This window comes from Silurus meridionalis, chromosome 14 (assembly GCF_014805685.1).
Source record: "Silurus meridionalis isolate SWU-2019-XX chromosome 14, ASM1480568v1, whole genome shotgun sequence".
Lineage (NCBI taxonomy): Eukaryota > Metazoa > Chordata > Actinopteri > Siluriformes > Siluridae > Silurus > Silurus meridionalis.
The window spans coordinates 22,400,100-22,421,575 of NC_060897.1; the positions used below are offsets into that span (position 1 = coordinate 22,400,100).

At 40.5% G+C, this 21,476-nt stretch overlaps 1 protein-coding gene across 3 annotated transcripts; it reads right to left on the reverse strand.

Moving 5' to 3' along the window:
• Positions 1 to 437: 437 nt before the first annotated feature.
• On the reverse strand, positions 438 to 21,420 carry carhsp1 (calcium regulated heat stable protein 1). 3 transcript variants are annotated; one of them, XM_046865715.1, is made up of 5 exons: positions 4,593 to 4,770; positions 3,655 to 3,738; positions 3,211 to 3,443; positions 2,120 to 2,242; positions 438 to 825 (listed from the first exon to the last, which is right to left on the reverse strand). In XM_046865715.1, exons 2-5 carry the CDS (start codon positions 3,655 to 3,657, stop codon positions 663 to 665), a joined length of 522 nt encoding a protein of 173 aa, XP_046721671.1. In that variant the 5' UTR covers positions 3,658 to 3,738; positions 4,593 to 4,770; the 3' UTR covers positions 438 to 662. The 3 variants fall into 3 exon arrangements, with proteins under 3 accessions (XP_046721671.1, XP_046721672.1, XP_046721670.1); XM_046865716.1 differs by lacking the exons at positions 3,655 to 3,738; positions 4,593 to 4,770 and adding an exon at positions 21,199 to 21,420; XM_046865714.1 differs by lacking the exon at positions 3,655 to 3,738.
• Between the last annotated feature and the right edge of the window lie 56 nt (positions 21,421 to 21,476).

Consider the following 21,476-nt stretch of genomic DNA (forward strand, 5'->3'; position numbering starts at 1 on the left):
GTGTAGCTTCTCCCAGAATCCTCAAGGAAGTTCAGCTACATTTCTGTAATCCAGTGCTGTCCAGACTTTTCCACAAAGTGTGAGTGCAGGGTTTCCTTCCAACCGAACCTGTGATTGGTTGGAATGAAAACCAGCTCTTTGTGGAAAAGACTGGAGACCTCTGCTGTATTTTGACCCTCTTGACCCTACTTCCTGTTCTCAAATGCACTATAGCAGTCAGTTCAACTCGTTCTCTGGAAGTGTTAGGATAACGTGCCACAGCGTTGATGTTCATTTTACATAGAAAACTTATTTTTTAAAGGTCTATTATTAGACGTGATGTTTTCTTGCTGTACAAATCTCTAAACAGAAGTCGTAAGAAAGTGAAGATTGTTATGTCTGTGGTATAAAGGAAATGATCACAGCTGCTACTTTGAGGTAAGAATTGTACATCAGTGTAGATATGAATTAAGGCTTTATTCCCTCTACAATCCACTGAAAAACAGGTACAGTGTTGGTGAAAGCAAATTGGTGGGCAAAACTTTACATTTTGTGTCGAAAGGAAAAACAAAAAAGGCTAATAATATTGAAATATTCACCAAAAGAAAAGCCAAACATCCTGTGTCTCACCCTCAGCTGTCATTCAGCACTGTTTCTCTCCCAGAGATGGAGCACATTGCTGTTCAGGGGTTGATCACAGTTCCTGACCACGTCTCGTGTTTGGTGCCAGGTGCCAGGTGGGTGATGGTCACATCCACAGCTTGAACCTTCTCATGTTTGGGTGGAATGGAGCAGATTTTGTAGCTCACCTCATCCCCTTCAACAGGAACATACTCGCCCTCGATACTGCACAGGAAACACAAGCAGGAAGTTTAGAACAGGACGAGGTGAGGCGAGATGGTAGGTTTGACACTACGTGCAGAAAGCGTTAACAGAGGGAAAGGATTTTGTCTGTTTACCAAAATTTTATTGCACAGACAAAAAACAAGAGCTTATCAGCTCTGGAGAGAGCTGAGGAATCAGCACAGCAGCTTCGTGTTCAAACAGGAGTTTTGCCTTTTACAAATCACTGATGTTCTGCTGGGCAAAACACACCAAATACTGTTTCCATTGCTTGTGACCTACTTTGAGTCGTCTAATGTACGTCTGTGCAACATAATTTTCCCCACCTGAGAAACAGCTAAGCCTTGTTCGTTTTTTTTTAAGCTGAAAATGGTTCTTTATTAGACGTACTCGCGACAGCGGACGCTTCTCTACAACTCTACCTTTTGATGTCCAGCGCTTATTCCGTTTCCACAGTTCTTTCATTCATAACTCTCACACACACACACACAGGAGAGCTTCTTCTCTGCATGGACACCTGCTGCATTCAGAAAGTACATACATGCTGCACTGCTGCTGGGAATTCAACATGCTGTACTGCGAGAAATCTGCAGCTTTCTCATGTCTTTTTCACGTTCCTGATCAGTGATCTCTCTGAGTTTAAACAGCGCAGGGTCGCCGGTGCCTGATAGGACAGTTTGAGTTTCCTTAAGCGCCGATCTCGAGATTATCACACACAACAGTGTGGAGAGTTTACAGCGTGCGATCAGGTGGTGTGCAGATTGAAACGCCTTGTTTTTGAGAGACAGGTCTGAGCGAAGTATGAACTCTGAGGTGGAGAAGCTACAACAGCAGATTACAGGAATCTGAGCTCATCATGGGCACAGGGACATTCCCCCCCCACACCAATAATTGTAGATGAACCTGCACCCATGATGGCTGCCTCAGTTCCAGTTCTTGGCTATAAGAGAGGAAAGAAGTCTAATGTGGTCTCCCACTGTTGTAGCTCCACCACCTCATGGTTTTACGTTTTTGCACATTCTGATGCGTGTGAAATATCAGGAGATCAGCAGTTTCTGAAACACTCAAACCAACACATCATGGTTCATGATGTGAACATTACCTGAAGCTCCTGACCAGTAGAAGCGGTGTACTGCTATGACATGACTGGCTGAAAAGCTGCATGAACGTACAGATGTTCCTAATGTGGACTGTGTGTGTGTGTGTGCTCAAGTGTTCACTAAACCTTAGGTCACATTTACCAGAGCTTTAAGAAGTGTGTGTGTGTGTGTGTGTGTGTCTCAATCGTCTCACTCACTCCGAGACATGCACAAAGATGTCGGCACCTCCGTCTGACGGCACGATGAAGCCGTGACCTTTGGAACGGGAGAAGCACTTGCAGACCCCAGTGAAGAGCGGACCCTCAGCAGCCCTCGCAGCTCTGTAACAAAAACCAAGAGATTTCTGTTAAACATTTTGTCCTGCATCACTGAATAAAAATGGTGCAGAACAGCCTCAGTGTGCTGAGAGATCCTTTTCTTATCTGAACCATAGGATCAGGTGTGTGTGTGTGTGTGAGTGACGTGTTCAGTGTTTAACGTTCCCTTCTCCTCTGGATCTGAAACCCAGGCTGATGGAGATACCTGGTCCTCTGAAATCCATTTCAGTAGCAGGTAAAGTACTTTATTGTCTACAATTTAATAATGTAAATGTCACTTGTGCGTCTCAACGCAGGCCAAACTGTAATCGAAGCATCTTGGCAATAAAAATTGACATAAAAATACTGCTGCACAAGGACGAGGTTCTCACACACGCTGAGGATTTTTATTCCATGCAGGAGAGAAAAACAACAGTTTTGAGCTGTAAAAGTGTTTAACCCCCGTATCGGTATTAAGGCCGTGTTTGATGTACAATGCAGCCGAATCCCATCACTGAAGGTTTTCAATGTCATGGTGATTATTTTAATCACTGAGTTTAGAGACACCGAAAGGGATTTTACATTTACAACAATTTATATACAAACTACAACGACCCAATTAATTACAGTCTCTTACTGTTTAAAGTTTACATCATTAAGTTTTGTAGAATTTACACTTTTTTGCCATAAATAGATTTTAATCCCAGATGTTTCCCTTCAGCCCCACATAATACTACAGTTTACACTGAATTGATTCTAAACACTGGGTGTGTCTTGTGATCGATATTTACACGTTTTCCAAAAGACAAAAGATCATAGACATTTTTCTGTTCACACTCAGCTGAACTGCTCAGGACAAACAACCGGATTTGGAATCACCACCTGTAAATCCAGGAGGCGTCGCTGTGCTCGAGTGGTAGCTGTAACCTGGTCATTACTGATATCTACATTACTCTTCAGAACAGGAGATAAAGACTGGAGCTGGTACTCACGCAGAGACGGTGCGGGTGCGGCGGGTGGGCAGAGGGCTGGGGATCAGGTACCCCCTCATGGGGGAGGGGGAGCGTGGTCTCTGGTGGCATGGGGGCAGACGCAGTGAGCTAGGGGAGACGGGAGACGTAGGAGACAGCGGGGGGGTTGTAGACGGAGCCGTACGTGCCGGGGACGAGGCGTCGGAGGACATGATGCGTTGAGGACACTGCAGCTCTGACAGGAAAACACTGAGCTGTGGGGGAACAAACGGAGACGTCAGTCTGACTGAGACGTGAAGCGTCAAGTTCAACATCAATACAATATTCATCATTCTGTCGCAGATTCTACAGAAATTCTACAAAACACACGTCTTTCCCTTGCGTTTTGTTTAATCTGTCTCAGGGAATTTAAAAAAAAGTCAACATGTTCATGATGTGAGAAAAATATGAGAAATTATTTATCACCATTTCTGTGAGGAAACACGACCACGCGATTCAACAGTCCTCCAAACATCTCCATCAAACATCTCCATCACCCCCAAAACGCTCCTTAAAGTTTTATAACGAGAAATTCAAGCGTTTTAAAAGGTCACTAATAATCAGCTTTGATGTGATGGAGCAGAACCTCTCACACCCTTACAGATGATCATTTTCATATCAGACCACAAAGAGTTTGTCAACAAGACATTCATAGAACCACAGCCCAGATTTTTATTTCGGTATTTCAAAAATACAGCAATACGAGATTAAAGTGGTAATATTTTGAGAAAAATCCCAGAATTGTGAGAAACGTTTTGTAAGAAACTACATTTATTCAGAAGAAGTAGAAAAGATCTCGATGGTTGGATCTGCATGCTCTTTGAAGAGGAGATGAAGTTTCTCAAGAGTCTGTAAAGATGATGGAGTTTAATCTCATAATCTTAGATTTGGGTTTATTTTTTTGTAAAGTTCATCTAGTGAGATGAAGAATTCTAGTGAATTTACACTACTACTCTGGAAACATCTGGACACTGTGTTTTACAGCTGAATGATGAAGGAAACACGTTTCACTGACAATAAACAAACCCCTAATAAAATACATTCATTACATAATTCATCAATTGCACATTATGAAAAAAACACCACCAATTTATGCATCTGAATCAAAGTCTAGCCTTTTAAACAGTCACAAAATATAAAGAAATGAAAGTAAAACAGAAAAAAACAACTGAAGCAAAAGGAAACTACATTTCTTTCCAACACAATATTAGAATCAGGATTTTTTTTTACTGAATTCACACTGCAGAATAAAGTCGGTATTTTGAGGGATGTGGATTTGATTATTAGTGGAGCAGAACGTGTTTGTGAGGATAATAACACGTGTGTGTGTGTGTGTGTGTGTGTGTGTGTGTGTGAGAGCGAACCTGCATGGATGAAGCGCTTCTGTCCTTCAACACATCGGATCTGTTCACACTGATGAGAATTAAATCTAAAAACTCGATTTGTTTTGTACTTTTTACGCGAAAACGCTGTTTGTTTTCCGCTTCGGACGTGGAAAAAAAAAATCCACGTGTAACGAGTTTAGTTCATTAACCGCGCGCGTGTGTACGGAAACCCGCTGCGGTCACGCCGGATTATTAAATTGGTCGCGTTTTTTCTCCGGAACGCGTTTTTATTTTTCAGTCTTTTAGACATAAAAAAAAAATAACAAACACGCCTTTTTTAATTGTAAAAATAAATATATTTTTCTTTGTATTTTTTTTAGCTTTATTATTTACCTGCAGATTTACAGTCACACAGGACAATAAGAACAAAAAAATGCTCATTATGCGCATTAATAATAAAACATGTACAGACATACACGTGAGTCCAGAATACACGTTTAATTACACAAAGCGTACAGGAAAAACTTAACGTGGAAACAACACAGCGTTTATACAAACGTTTCGCATTAAACCACGTTTAGCGTTTTACACGTTTAGCGTTTTACACGTTTAGCGTTTTACACGTCCCCATGAACAATAAAACTCACTTTATACACACAAGCAGTTTGGTGAGTTTGGTCCATTAAAAACTCAGTTTTATTGCTTTAAACCACATTAAACATTTTTCTTGAAAAATTTTAAATGTTAAAAAATAAACACGTAATTTAACACATATTCTAGGTTGGTTTTGTCTGTACAGAGTAGGATTTATTATTGTGTTTACTGAGTTTGTTAGAATGCCTCGTCCGAAAGAAGCAGAAAATTGTATAAATCATTTATTAAAATAAAAAGCGATAGATGTGCATAATTAATATCGGTTATAGATATAAATACACACACAGATAGATAGAGACATAAAGTCACTCTTGGAGTCTCAGTAAATTTTAGACCCATGTTTTTGTGCACTGATGGGAAATTTCTCTTTCAGCCAGAAAACATCAAAAGATCAACTTCAGAAACGTATCTGTTGTGATCGATCATTTTTTAAACACGTTTCTCTCTTCCATATGCAGTCGTTGTTAAACTCAGTTAGCATTTAAACAGTAGATTCATTTCAAGAAAACATGAACCTGACAAAACAATCACGTGATTTTCTTTAACAGTCACGTCCATGTTTAGTGTTAAACCCAGCAGCAGGTTGAGACTTAAAATAAAAGATAAACCTCTAAAACAGAGGAGCTTTTATCTGCTCCAGTGGCTCAGTGGAATAAACGTCTGTACCTGACACAGGTGTGAACCTCAGTTCGTATCTGCCTCAGGGATGGAGAGAGGGCTGTAGATGAGTGAGAATGAAAAAGTAAATAATGAGAGAACTACAGCACTGGAAAAATCCTCCTGAACCTCTGCAGCAGATAAAAGAGATTTGATTTGTTGTTTTATGTACAGGAACAAATGAAATGTTGTAAGTTGGTTGCTTTATGTTAAAGCCAGCAGTAGATAAAGAGTGTAACATTCATCTCTAAACTGCTGTTAAACTCAAGATAAACCCCTTTAAAATCAACTCCAGAACAGTCACACTTGATGGTTCAGGGGTCTGAGACTGAGGGATCACTGATTGTGATGGTTTGGGTTTGAATCCTGCTTCAGCTTCTTTATAAATTATTGTCATCAGTAAACAATAAAAGATAAACCCCCTAAAAAAAGCAGCTCCTTCAGGCAGACTCGACGTCTCAGAGGGTAAAGACCGTGCTCTCACTGACTGATGGTGAAGGTTCGAATCCTGCTTTGGCTCCTTTAGGAATTATTTGTATTAAATAAACGATAAAGTGGGTAAAAAAGAGCAGGTTGGTGGGTGGGATTTGATGGTGTGAAGGTAAAATCCCAGCCTCTGAGTTCAGAAGCTGCAGGTTCAAACCCAGCATGTGTCTACACTGTTTGAGAGGTGACAGGAGAAGTCTGGTCTGGTGAACTGAAGTGTGGGTGATAGTTTATTTTTGCAGAAACTTTTAAATATGCAAAACTAAATAATAAATTCACACAGACATCACCCTCATGTTCCACTAAACACCTTCAATGGGTCACCAGATCAGACCACATCCTCCAACTCAAACCATCTGGAGAGAATCATCTCCACTCAATTCCTGGAGATCTGGCTGGGGTTTGAACCAGCAACCTCTCAAACCAGAGGTGAAGCTCATCCACATGAGCCACAGGATCTCACAGCTAAAAGCTGTTTTAAAGAACTTTTATGGTCTTTAATTATGAATCCAGAAGAAAACTTAAACCCAGACTTGAACCAGGGATGTTGTGCAGCAAAGACCACAACTCAAACCATCAGACCACACAGGAACAGGAAACACACACTCTGATTGGACTTTTGTCCTAATAAAGAGTCACATGCCCATCCACAGGAACAAATGATATTTCCAGTACAGCAGTAGGAGGTATAGAGAGAGAGAGAGAGAGAGAGAGAGAGAGAGAGAGAGAGAGAGAGAGAGAGAGAGAGCTGTAGCTGGAGAGAATGAATAAGAGAAAGTTAAAAAACCTCATCTACAGCACCACTAATGTGTGAAAATGAAATCCCTGATCCTCTGCAGCAGACAAAAGATACTTCATTTCTTTCTTCAACAAAAACCTCAACATCTTCAGCTCTGCTACCTCCAGCTCCACCTCCTGTCTTTTACTCAACACCACTGTCTCTAAACCTACAACATCTCAGGTCTCACCACAGTCCTATAAACTTTCCCTTTCACTCTCACAGATACTCTTCTATCACAAATCACTCCTGCTATCACTCTTCTCCACCCACTCCACCCTGCCTGCACTCTTTTCTTCACTTCTCTAACACACTCTCAATTACTCTGCACTGTTGACCCCAAATACCTGAACTCCTCCACCTTCTCCACCTCTTCTCCCTGCAACCGCACCCCTCCACTGCCTCCCTCTCATTCACACACATGTACTCTGTCTTACTCCTACTGACTTTCATTCCCCTTCTCTCCAGCGTGTACCTCCACCTCTCCAGGATCTTCTCCACCTGCTCCCTACTCTCACCACTAATCACAATATCATCCACAAACATCAGAGTCCAGGATTAAACAAAATATAAACCACTTAAAGCCATCAATCAAACATCTGCTCCAGTGGCTCAGTGGAATAAACGTCTGTACCTGACACAGGTGTGAACCTCAGTTCGTATCTGCTCCAGGTATGGAGAGAGTGCTGTAGATGAGTGAGAATGAAAATAAAAACTAATCTTCAGCACCACTAATATGTAATAAAACTCCTGATCCTCTGCAGCAGAACAAAGATGCTCAATTTTTCCCCAAACAATCACCAAATTCTTTCAAGATGTTTTCTTGAACCTGAAGCTCAACACCACAAAACAATCACGTGATTTTCTTTAACAGTCACGTCCATGTTTAGTGTTAAACCCAGCAGCAGGTTGAGACTTAAAATAAAAGATAAACCTCTAAAACAGAGGAGCTTTTATCTGCTCCAGTGGCTCAGTGGAATAAATGTCTGTACCTGACACAGGTGTGAACCTCAGTTCGTATCTGCCTCAGGGATGGAGAGAGGCTGTAGATGAGTGAGAATGAAAAAGTAAATAATGAGAGAACTACAGCACTGGAAAAATCCTCCTGAACCTCTGCAGCAGATAAAAGAGATTTGATTTGTTGTTTTATGTACAGGAACAAATGAAATGTTGTAAGTTGGTTGCTTTATGTTAAAGCCAGCAGTAGATAAAGAGTGTAACATTCATCTCTAAACTGCTGTTAAACTCAAGATAAACCCCTTTAAAATCAACTCCAGAACAGTCACACTTGATGGTTCAGGGGTCTGAGACTGAGGGGTCACTGATTGTGATGGTTTGGGTTTGAATCCTGCTTCAGCTTCTTTATAAATTATTGCCATCAGTGATCAATAAAAGATAAACCCCCTAAAAAAAGCAGCTCCTTCAGGCAGACTCGACGTCTCAGAGGGTAAAGACCGCGCTCTCACTGACTGATGGTGAAGGTTCGAATCCTGCTTTGGCTCCTTTAGGAATTATTTGTATTAAATAAACGATAAAGTGGGTAAAAAAGAGCAGGTTGGTGGGTGGGATTTGATGGTGTGAAGGTAAAATCCCAGCCTCTGAGTTCAGAAGCTGCAGGTTCAAACCCAGCATGTGTCTACACTGTTTGAGAGGTGACAGGAGAAGTCTGGTCTGGTGAGCTGAAGTGTGGGTGATAGTTTATTTTTTGCAGAAACTTTTAAATATGCAAAACTAAATAATAAATTCACACAGACATCACCCTCATGTTCCACTAAACACCTTCAATGGGTCACCAGATCAAACTACATCCTCCAACTCAAACCATCTGGAGAGAATCATCTCCACTCAAATCCTGGCTGGGGTTTGAACCAGCAACCTCTCAAACCAGAGGTGAAGCTCATCCACATGAGCCACAGGATCTCACAGCTAGAAGCTGTTTTAAAGAACTTTTCTGGTCTTAATTATTAAACAAACAATTGTATTATTGTTATAGAAAACAAAAGCCAGACTTGAACCAGGGAAGTTGTACAGCAAAGACCACAACTCAAACCATCAGACCACACAGGAACAGGAAACACACACTCTGATTGGACTTTCCCAACATCACAAGGTCAAAAAACCTCACCCACTTTTGCTAAGGCACACTGTTTACTCAAAACTTTATTTTTACTTTGGACGTCTTTAGTATTCAGTATGTACAACATTGAAAACGTCCTCATTCAGGGATTGTTCTTGAGACACCATGTGGAAAACACATGCACCTCATCTTGGCTTTCTCAGGGTTGTTAGTGATGAGACGTACCACCACCACCACTACCATCTGCACACTTTAGAGACTGGTTAGAGCTGTGTTCACCCAGATGCAGCAGGAACTGAAGATCTGGAGATTTTTGCAGAGGTGTGAGGGAATGATGGCGTTCCAAATCCTCTGGCCGAGGTGTGACGTAGAGGTTTCCGGTGTATAGTGGTTATCTACACTACATGGACAAAAGTATTTGGACACCTGGCCTTTCCTGCCATATGTGCTTCTTCTCCAAACTGTTACCACAAATCTGGAGACACACAATTGTATCAGACGTCTTTGGGTTCAGAATTTTGTGTTCACTTGAACTTGGAAAACCAGCTCAATGAAGATCTGCTTCACATGGTTTGGAGAGGAAGATCTTAAATGGCCTGCTATAGAGATATAAACCCTAATGAACACTGAGACCACGTGCCGTTTATTTGAAGCGTCTTATATTAATTTTGAATGTAACAGTTTTTATTTATTTATCATTTATATAATTCAGCTGATTAATCGGTATGATCCCACCGAGCTATCGGTATCGGTCACATCCACTAATTGCATTGACTTGACTACTTTTTTTTATAATACATTGAATGATCAAACCCTTCTCCTTTTCCTGCAGTCAACCTGAATATCAGGCACGATGGATCATTTCTAACTATTCCTTGAGTAGCAATTTGATCCTGCTTTAAGTGTTCATGTAACCCGATACTACAATCTGATCCAAATACCCTACAACGCTGGGTCTTTACTGTCATGGCAACGCTGTGGTACAGGGACACCCCATGAGAATTGCTCCTTTGTAACTCGAGATTGCATCATTCACTCGAATTCACTTTTCTTCATCATGATCGGAATAAAAGCATCATGAGCACGAGATAAAAGTCTGTTTCAGATGTCCGGCGTTTCTCTTCCTCAGACTACAAACTGGTCATGACCTCATCCTGGGAAATGGGGAAAGAAAAACACACCGTGGGCTCTGCATTAAGGAGTTTCCGTCCGCAAGTTTTAAACAAATTCCTAGAAACCAACCAGTCACCCAAAAGCCCCTGAATTACGAGGAGAAGGAACGTTCCCACACTGAGAACGCAGCGTGCACCAATAATAAATCCCCCACGGCTTCCATCAGATTAAGATTAGACGATATCTCTCACCCATCTCACGCCTTCAAAAGGTCACAACTTCACACGTTTACACAGTACCAGCTGGGGTTGAGAAATTACAGGACATTTTCCATGGGAATTAACAAGAATTAACTGAGAATTTACAAAAAATGGCAGGTGAGTCTATAACAGGGAACTTACATATAATAAAAAGTGTATTGTATTAATTAGATTATAATATTATTTGATATATTATTCCCACAAGCAGGCATTTTATTTAAAATAGTTGTAAAATTTAGGTAAGTACAGGTAAATTTAGCTTTCCTTCCCCCGTATCATGTCTTACATCTGAGGTACCTACAGAAACCGTGGATTTCGTGCACCGTTTCTCTCCTACTAATTAGCCAACAGGTCTCAACCTTCACGTGGTTTCTGGATTTTGAACAAATGTGCAATTAGAAATCCTGATTTATGTCTCACGTCTGTGCTTTTTACACGATCCAAATGGCGTTCGGACCTCAGGCGTGAGTTCATCGCGATGGAATTTTCCGCTTCATCACACCTCCAACCTTCATTCAACAAAACCTTCACAGAACAGTGCAGAGACGCAGAGCACAATGAGGCAAAACCAATTTCCTGAACATCAGAAAAACAAGCGCGGTGCACGGATCCGAAGCGTCGCGAATCTTTTACAGCTCTGCACACACACACACACACACACACACACACACACACATACACAGACAAAGAAAACGTTTCCCCAAGGGGTTTTTGTATTTGAACACCCCATATGGCTGTGTTCCAAATACAGTGTTAGAAGCACAGAAGAGGAAATGGTTTTAACTCCCTTCCCTTCCTTCACACACACACGCAGAAATACTTTTGACTGGCCAACAGATCAACACACCACATTCATGCCAATGTCAAGTTTTTTCAACGTAGCCAAAGAAACATGGCATCTATCCAGCGATATTAGAATAAAGTGTTTAATAAAAAAGAACACAACACCGCTGTAGTGAAGTATCACAGGAAACTAATCAGTAGGCGAGAGTTACTCTACCCTGCAGTGTCAGGTCATGCATTTCACCCCCAGACCTTCAGTGATGTTCTTCCTGAATCATTCCCCCTCTTAATCCCATCATCATCACGCCACGTGTATAGAAAGCGTCAGTATTATAGAGAAGTTCAGTAGAACAGAGCGCTGTGTCACACACAGGATCTCATACAGTGACATCACTGACGCAAGAAACACAATGAACACAATTCAACACGTCTCCTTTCACTGGAGCCACAACTGCACCTCCACATACATCATCTCCAGCAGGAGCATCAATATTCACCTCATTTAGGGCTTTTTTGTGCATTATGGGTCTCCTGTGTTTTTGTGCAAATTCCACAGGCAAGAAAACACAAAAGTATAAATTTACCAGACTGGCGACTCATGTAAACACCATATCGGATTAGTGAACGTCTCCTGTAAACAATCCACGGAATCTTTCGGAATGACAAAAAAAAAAAAAGTTTATATTTATACGTGGTTAATGTGGAATGAAAAAGCGGCTACATGTGCGTTTGTTCTACAGATGTGGGCCGCGAGCTCTGACTGGGGTTGTGCTCCCTCACCATCCAATCAATGGACGAGAAAATGCTGATGTTATGGTACGGCTGCTAGACGACCCCGGTGCTGCCGACACAAACAACACGTGAAATCTGACTGGATAGAAACTCTGACACAAACCTACACTCCTTAAAGCAGCACAACTGAGAGCGAAGCGAAGAGAAGAGAATTATGCAATAACATATTTACGGGCAAAAATATCTTAAAACGCAAATCGCCGATTCTGCTCCTCACAGCAGAACACTAGTTACCTGTGGACAATTTGATGCTAAAGAATCAATAGAATCAGCACCTTCTGACCAATCAGGATCCAACAACTCATTAAAGAAGATTTCAAGATATTCTGATCCATAGATCAGTAACTCATAGATAAGTCACATGACCACACACACACACTCTGAGTACTGAGTCTGTACACACTATTAGTCCCAGTAGGTGAGTGAGTAAGTTTTACTACAAACAGCTTCACCTCAGGAGACACCACTGATACACACAGCAGATGAAGCAGTGTTATAGCACTTGAGCAGAAGGAAAGCATGTTCTTTCATTCTTTTTTTTCTTTCATTCTTTGTCCTTCTTTCCTTCCTTGTCCTTCCTATTCACATGTAAGTCTCAACTGCTCAGTCTGCCACATGTACGTTTGTTTACGCATATACTGGATGTGTGTGTGTGTGTGTGTGTGTGTGTGTGTGTGTGTTGACCTGATCTGCATATCATTTAACAGCTTAATGAGAATATAATTACGAAGATAATTATTAAGATAATTACTAGAAACAAAAGGAAACATTTCAGGAAGCAGTGAACTCTTTATTCCTGCTCCCTCATTTCCAAGTGCTGGAAACGTGTGTGTGTGTGTGTGTGTGTGTTTGTAAGAGAGTGAGAGTCCCAGAGGCCCCACACAGGAAAGCAGCTACCGAGATGAAACATGGCTGTTATTAAGCCAAGGGAGAGCACGATGGAGAGCCAGGAAGTTCACACAGCTGTGGGATGAAGATGAGCTGGAGAAGAACAACGGTCTCAAAGTATAGCGGAACCATTTGTAACTGTATTTGCATTTTGATGTAATATGAAAACTGTTCGATTTTTATCATGCCCAAACGAAACTCAATTCTTGGAGAGGTTTTCCATACGAACTGCGATGCCCGTGGTGCCGTTCTGATATCAGGGAAGAGACACACAGCACACAGCATGGAGCAATGTTGTTCTTCTGCGGTTTATTGCAGGGAACAGGAGTGTATATATACACATTAGACAGAAAGCCTGACCTAAAGCTGTTTCCTGTTTGGATAAGAGGATATATTAGCCGGAGATGTGTGAGCCCAGATAAAGACTCCCTGTACAACAACGTAAATATTCTATAGACACTGAACAGAATGTGTGTGAACCAGTGTGAGAACCGTCTTAACACTAACAGCAATGAAATGCAGTAAATGAGTAAATGCCACAATTCTTTTATGCAATTTCTCTCTCTTATCTACGATTGCTCTTTCATAAAGAACTTTTATCTGATAAATCGATGGAATAATCGCTAGAACACTCGATTACTAAAATAATCGATAGCAGCAGCCCTACTACAGATTACCCAGAATCATAAAAAAATCCAAAAATCCAAACAAGAAATGTGGTTTGAAGGCTGAAACTGCTGAGGAAGTGACCCGACTGGTCTGAGCTTACATGAGATCCTGTGAGCCAAGAACAAGAATCTGAAGCTTTCATGGGCACAAAATCACCAGAAAATATACTTTATAAAAATCTTTAAGTTCGCAGCCAAACCGAACTACAACATCGGTCAGATTTATACACCATTTCTACAATATTTCTGTGGACATCTGACCATAAGATCAAAATGCGCTTCTATTTGAACGTCCCATTCCACATCGAGTTTCCAACTGCTGGTATAAAAACTCTTCTTGGAAGATGTTCCACTAGAATCTGTTGAGATTTGTGTGAGATTCACTCAGTTACAAGGGTGTCGGTAAAACCAGGACCTGATGAAGGTGAGGTGAGGAGGCAATTCATCCAAATAATCACAAAGGTGTTTACTAGGGTTCTAGATCTTCCACCAAAGCCAACTCATGAAAAGCAGATCTTCATGGAGCTGGCATTGTCATGCTGGAACAGGGTTTGGGAGTTTAAGTGAATGGGAAATTTCATGCTAGCACATCAAAGACGTCTTAAACAACCGTGTGCCTCCACAGGTTTGGGGTAGAAGCACAAATGGCTGAAACAGTCAGGTGTCCTGATACCTTTAGTTCATTGTGTATGTCGATAAGAAACCAGACACGTTCACAGCATGGCTACAAATGTTCATTTCAAAGCGTCAACTACGTCCATCTATATACCAAGACGCAGTAAGAGGAGACGATAAAGATGAGGAAGAGAATACAAACGTTTTTCCAACTAATTCATGAACGTCAGCGTTTCTCTTCTGAGAACAATCCATTCACACGAGGTTGAGAAATGAGGCTCGATGTCACAATCGAAACACAATGAAAGACCACAAAATGAACTCCCACTGCACTCATGGTGTCTTCACACTTTTACCCACAGATTTCATGAGAATCTCTCGTTCCTCAGCACACAGTGTTCGTGATACAGCGGGAAGAAAGACAAAAACTACAGCAGGGAACCGTAAAATAATCCAACAAGGGAACGGTATGACGGGAAGCTTTGCCTAGTTTCACTTTTAATTATTACAATTATTGATTACATTTGCGGCATTTAGCAGACGCCCGTGTCACTAAAAGTGTGAAGTGATAAGTGTTTCAGGAACAGGTAGGTCTTCAATCGTCGCTTGAAGATAGTCAGGGACTCTGCTGCACGGACATCTAGGCATGAATCCAAGTTCATTCCACCAGCAACAGAGAATTAAATTAAGCTCCTGCACCAGGTAAAGGTTACAGATGTAGAGCTGAGGACGCATCGGAAAATGTGAAATCTTTCCACAGGACATCAAGACAAAGCAGGGATCAGGAAATAACAGGTAATCCCTTCACAGCTCTTCATCAGGATCAGGAAATACATCAAGGCCATGTTCTGTTTTGTTTTTGTTTTTTTCCCCCCAGAAGAAGATGCTGAACAGACGGCGATGGAAATGAAGCCAATCGGAGCTGATGTTCCTCTCATGCCTCGTTAAGAAGCTTCTCTAAATTGCTCTACACCGTGCAGGCTGTTCATGAGGATCGCTTTTTACAAGATGACTCCAATTAAATCTGATCAAATTCTCTGACTAATATTTAAATGATGGCCACAATTATCTTGATGAGTTACTGTTTCCACCCTGATCCACTGCGATCAAAATCCAAACACAAAAACACACCGTTTATTTGTCCTACTGCCGCATTGAGCAACTACAATTCCTTTGGAGCAAAAAGACATGATAATTATCCGTTTACAGAACAAGTTTATTCTTGTTCTCGGTTACATTATAGCAGCTGTATACAGATGTTCGTTCAGCAGCCTTGTTTTTATTTCTTTTCTAGTGTCACTCTAAACAAAAAAACTCAACAACCAACACTGGTGAGAAATTTATGATTAAAATGTTGCACCGACACCGATCTATGGTAAATGAGGTCACGTGTGTTCTGACCAGTTCGAGTTTCAAAAGGGATTAAACTTAAACGTACTTTAATACCAGTTTTATCTCTGTAAAGCTGCTTTGAGAGAATGTCCATTGTTAAAATTTCTCAACAAATAAAAATTGAAAATGAAAACGCTGTGATTTGCACCAAACTGATAAAGATCGCGTGACTGCGTCACGGCCGTCACGTGTTTAACGCTCCAACATTCCACTCTGTACCGAGAGGCGCATTAGCAGGATAATAAAAGCCACGACTTCAAACGCATCAAACACAAAAGAACCGCAGGCTTCATGAAAACGTGACGGCGACACGCTGCCTCCCGACTCCGAGGGAAACCTTTCAACTTTGCATTTTCGGCTACGAATTCTGCAACACGGGTCCTAATCACGTATTAAAATATTATAACGCCGATGTTGATCGTTGATGTTTTTGACGTCCCGCCACACGAACGCTGCCAAGTTTTGAGAGAGGAGAAAAGAGAAGAAAAATACCTAGCACTGCTTATGGATTGTGCAAAACTCTTGGTTTGTGAACCTTCACCCAGAACACACATCGTTCCAGCTTTATTGGTTAGAAGGATAAGAGTTTAGTTCAGTACACTGGAAACACCAAATTATCTCTGTGTAGAAATCTCACAATTCCAGGAAAATAATCTGTAACAGGACGGTGAGATGAACGAAGTTATGAAGTTACTATGCTAAAGCTGTGTGTGTGTGTGTGTGTGTGTGTGTGTGTGACCTCGAGTAAAACAAACTAAACAACTCGCCTCTAATCTTTACTGAGTTTGAACCAGTAAACACGAGGCCGTGTGTCAACATGCCACACTGTCAGACGGCAACCCCCATATTTCTGTACTGAACAAGCAGCAACTACTGAACCTGAGCAGTGCAGAAGCACAACATTATTCTATTAAACCCAAAACATCGACCCAAACACACACTCGTACACAAAATCGACCCAAACAAACACTCGCACGCAAAACCGACCCAAACACACAGTTGTACACAACAACCACCCAAACGCACACCCGTACACAACATCAACCAAAGTAAAATGTTAATGTGATTTACATTTAATCTTTATCAAAAAGCTTCTCGAGACCCGAGGACCAACCCAGTAAGAGCTGTGGGCAAAGCTGAGGAGTTCTAGGAGATGATGCGTCCTTCAGAAAAATCTGAGTAATACATCACCTGCACCTTCAGCTGTGGATGAGAATCTGCACGTAAAGTTAAAATCATGAGGAGAGGATTTAAAAAGAATAATCTAATGAAGAGAAATGAATCAGATTTCTGATACTCAGTGAAACAGACATGCCATTAAATCTGATCTGATTTTATACCTTTAATATGAATCTGTTTAAATCTACAGGGAAACAGTGTGTATGTCTTCCCTCCTATTTTCCTGAAAGTGTGTGGATAAGATTGCATGTTGTTTCCTCCTGTACCTACACATGATCAAAAGATCTCTGGTTTAAAGACGTGTACAAACCATTTCTGGTGAAACACAGCAGAAAAATGTTCGAAAAAAAAAAAGATTGAAATCTGAAGATCTACTAACATTTCTTTTTTATTTAATTTCCTTAAAGATAACGAGACGAGAAACCAGAACAGATAAGAGAGAAATATTACAGCTCATACACAACTCGCTTTTCCCTGCTCTTCTCTGCTCTTCTCTGCTCTGCTCTGCTCTGCTTAACCTCATTATCACTAATAATAATCATCATTATATTATTATACACATCGTTACAGCAGCCAACAGAAATCCTCATATCCAGTGTACTGATGGAACACGACCTCCACACAAACTCCATAAGCATCAAAGCCAAGTAACGTACATGTAATAAACACACGCAGCTAAACAAATTCACTTCACTACACACACACATCGAACACACTTCATATTTACACACACAAATAAAGCCAAAACACACACTAATACAAACTAATAAACCCAACTACACACGAAGAAACCCTAATACACACGAAGAAACCCAACTACACTAATAAACCCTAATAAACCCAACTACACACGAATAAACCGAACTACACACGAATAAACCTAACTACACACGAAGAAACCCAACTACACACGAAGAAACCCAACTACACAAAGAAACCCAACTACACAAAGAAACCCTAATACACACGAAGAAACCCAACTACACACGAAGAAACCCTAATACACACGAAGAAACCCAACTACACACTAAGAAACCCAACTACACAAAGAAACCCTAATACACACGAAGAAACCCTAATACACACTAATAAACCCTACTACACGAATAAACCCTAATACACACGAAGAAACCCTACTACACACTAAGAAACCCAACTACACACGAAGAAACCCAACTACACACGAATAAACCCAACTACACAGAATAAACCCAACTACACACGAATAAACCCTAATACACACTAATAAACCCTAATAAACCCAACTACACACGAATTAACCCAACTACACACGAATAAACCCTAATACACACGAATAAACCCTAATACACACAAAGAAACCCTAATACACACAAAGAAACCCTAATACACACAATAAACCCTAATACACACACTAATAAACCTAATACACACGAAGAAACCCAACTACACACGAAGAAACCCAACTACACACGAAGAAACCCAACTACACACACGAATAAACCCAACTACACGAATAAACCCTAATACACACTAATAAACCCTACTACACGAATAAACCCAACTACACGAATAAACCCAACTACACACGAATAAACCCTAATACACACGAATAAACCCTAATACACACGAATAAACCCTAATAAACCTAATAAACCCTAATAAACCCAACTACACACGAATAAACCTAACTACACACGAATAAACCCTAATACACACTAATAAACCCTAATACTAATAAACCCTAATACACACTAATAAACCTAACTACACACACTAATAAACCCTAATACACTAATAAACCCTACTACACACGAATAAACCCTAATACACACTAATAAACCCTAATACACTAATAAACCCAACTACACACGAATAAACCTAATACACACAAATAAACCCTAATAAACCCTAATACACACGAATAAACCCTAATACACACGAATAAACCGAATAAACCCTACTACACGAATAAACCCAACTACACACGAATAAACCCAACTACACACGAATAAACCCTAATACACAGAATAAACCCAACTACACGAATAAACCCAACTACACGAATAAACCCTAATACACACGAATAAACCCAACTACACACGAAGAAACCCAACTACACGAAGAAACCCAACTACACACGAATAAACCCAACTACACGAAGAAACCCAACTACACACGAATAAACCCAACTACACGAATAAACCCTAATACACACACTAATAAACCCTAATAAACCCTACTACACACGAATAAACCCTAATACACACTAATAAACCCTAATACACACTAATAAACCCTAATACACACTAATAAACCCTAATACACACTAATAAACCCTAATACACACTAATAAACCCTAATACACACTAATAAACCCTAATACACACTAATAAACCCTAATACACACTAATAAACCCAACTACACACTATTACACCCAAACACACTAATAAACCCTAATACACACTAATAAACCCAACTACACACTATTACACCCAAACACACACTAATAAACCCTAATACACACTAATAAACCCAACTACACACTATTACACCCAAACACACACTAATAAACCCTAATACACACTAATAAACCTAACTACACACTATTACACTCAACACACACTAATAAACCCAACTACACACTATTACACTAAACACACACTAATAAACCAACTACACACTATTACACCCAACTACACACTATTACACCTAAACACACACTAATAAACCAACTACACACTATTATACCCAAACACACACTAATAAACCCTAATACACACTAATAAACCCAACTACACACTATTACACCCAAACACACACTAATAAACCCTAATACACACTAATAAACCCAACTACACACTATTACACCCAAACACACACTAATAAACCCTAATACACACTAATAAACCCAACTACACACTATTACACCCAAACACACACTAATAAACCTAACTACACACTATTACACCCAAACACACACTAATAAACCCTAATACACACTAATAAACCAACTACACACTATTACACCAAACACACACTAATAAACCCTAATAATACACTAATAAACCCAACTACACACTATTACACCCAAACACACACTAATAAACCCTAATACACACTAATAAACCCAACTACACACTATTACACCCAAACACGCACTAATAAACCTAATACACACTAATGAACCCAACTACACACTATTACACCCAAACACGCACTAATAAACCCAACTACACACTATTACACCCAAACACGCACTAATAAACCCTAATACACACTAATAAACCCAACTACACTATTACACCCAAACACACACTAATAAACCCAACTACACACTATTACACCCAAACACACACTAATAAACCCTAATACACTAATAAACCCAACTACACACTATTACACCCAAACACGCACTAATAAACCCTAATACACACTAATAAACCCAACTACACTATTACACCCAAACACACACTAATAAACCTAACTACACACTATTACACCCAAACACACACTAATAAACCTAACTACACACTATTACACCCAAACACACTAATAAACCCTAATACACACTAATAAACCCAACTACACACTATTACACCCAAACACACACTAATAAACCCTAAAACACACTAATAAACCCAACTACACACTATTACACCCAAACACGCACTAATAAACCCTAATACACATTAATTCACACAAATACACACTAATAAACCCCTATACACAAATACACTCCATTTAACCATATACACACAAAACACACTAATAAATCCAAAACACACAAAAAACACAAACACTAATAAACCCACATACACACAAAACACACTTCATATACACAAATACACCCAAAAGAACAAAAACCACTGAAAGCGCGCACACACACACACACACACACACACACACACACACACAGGTTTGAGTGTACTCGGGTTGTTTTTGCCCCACAGCAGGGCAGTGACTCCTCCCTGAACTCAAAACGAAACTCAAAAACAACCCCAATCTTCTTTATTCATACACACCGCTTCATCTGCACCATTCAGCCGATTAATCGAGTACATACAAGTACAACACACACACACACACACACACACACACACACACACACACCTGCGTTCAGGTAACAGTCAACAATGTGCACAAACAACACAGAAAACAAACACACCTACACTGGAGCACTAATAACAACTCCAAACACCTCTTACTCTCTCTCTCACACACACACACACACACACACACACACACACACTTCTTACACTACTCTTGTTATTAATGTTCGTCCTGTAAATTGTACATAAGCGCGCGTGCAGTCTGACTCACCTCTCAGCTCCTTCTCCTCCGTGGAAGATGAAGGTTATCGTCCGGACACACACACACTCACACACTCTCTCTCTCTCACACACACTCACTTTTAGTTCGTTTCTTCTTATTATAATTATTATTAGTTATTATATTCTAAGCTCACGCGCAGCTGTATATCTGTATCCCGTATGAGGAGAGCGCGCGCACAGCTGCAGCTCATTAACGACCGTCGTGGGCGTGAGGGGGGTGCAGGTTACCTCCGAAGTGACGTCACCACGAAGGTTACCGTAAATATC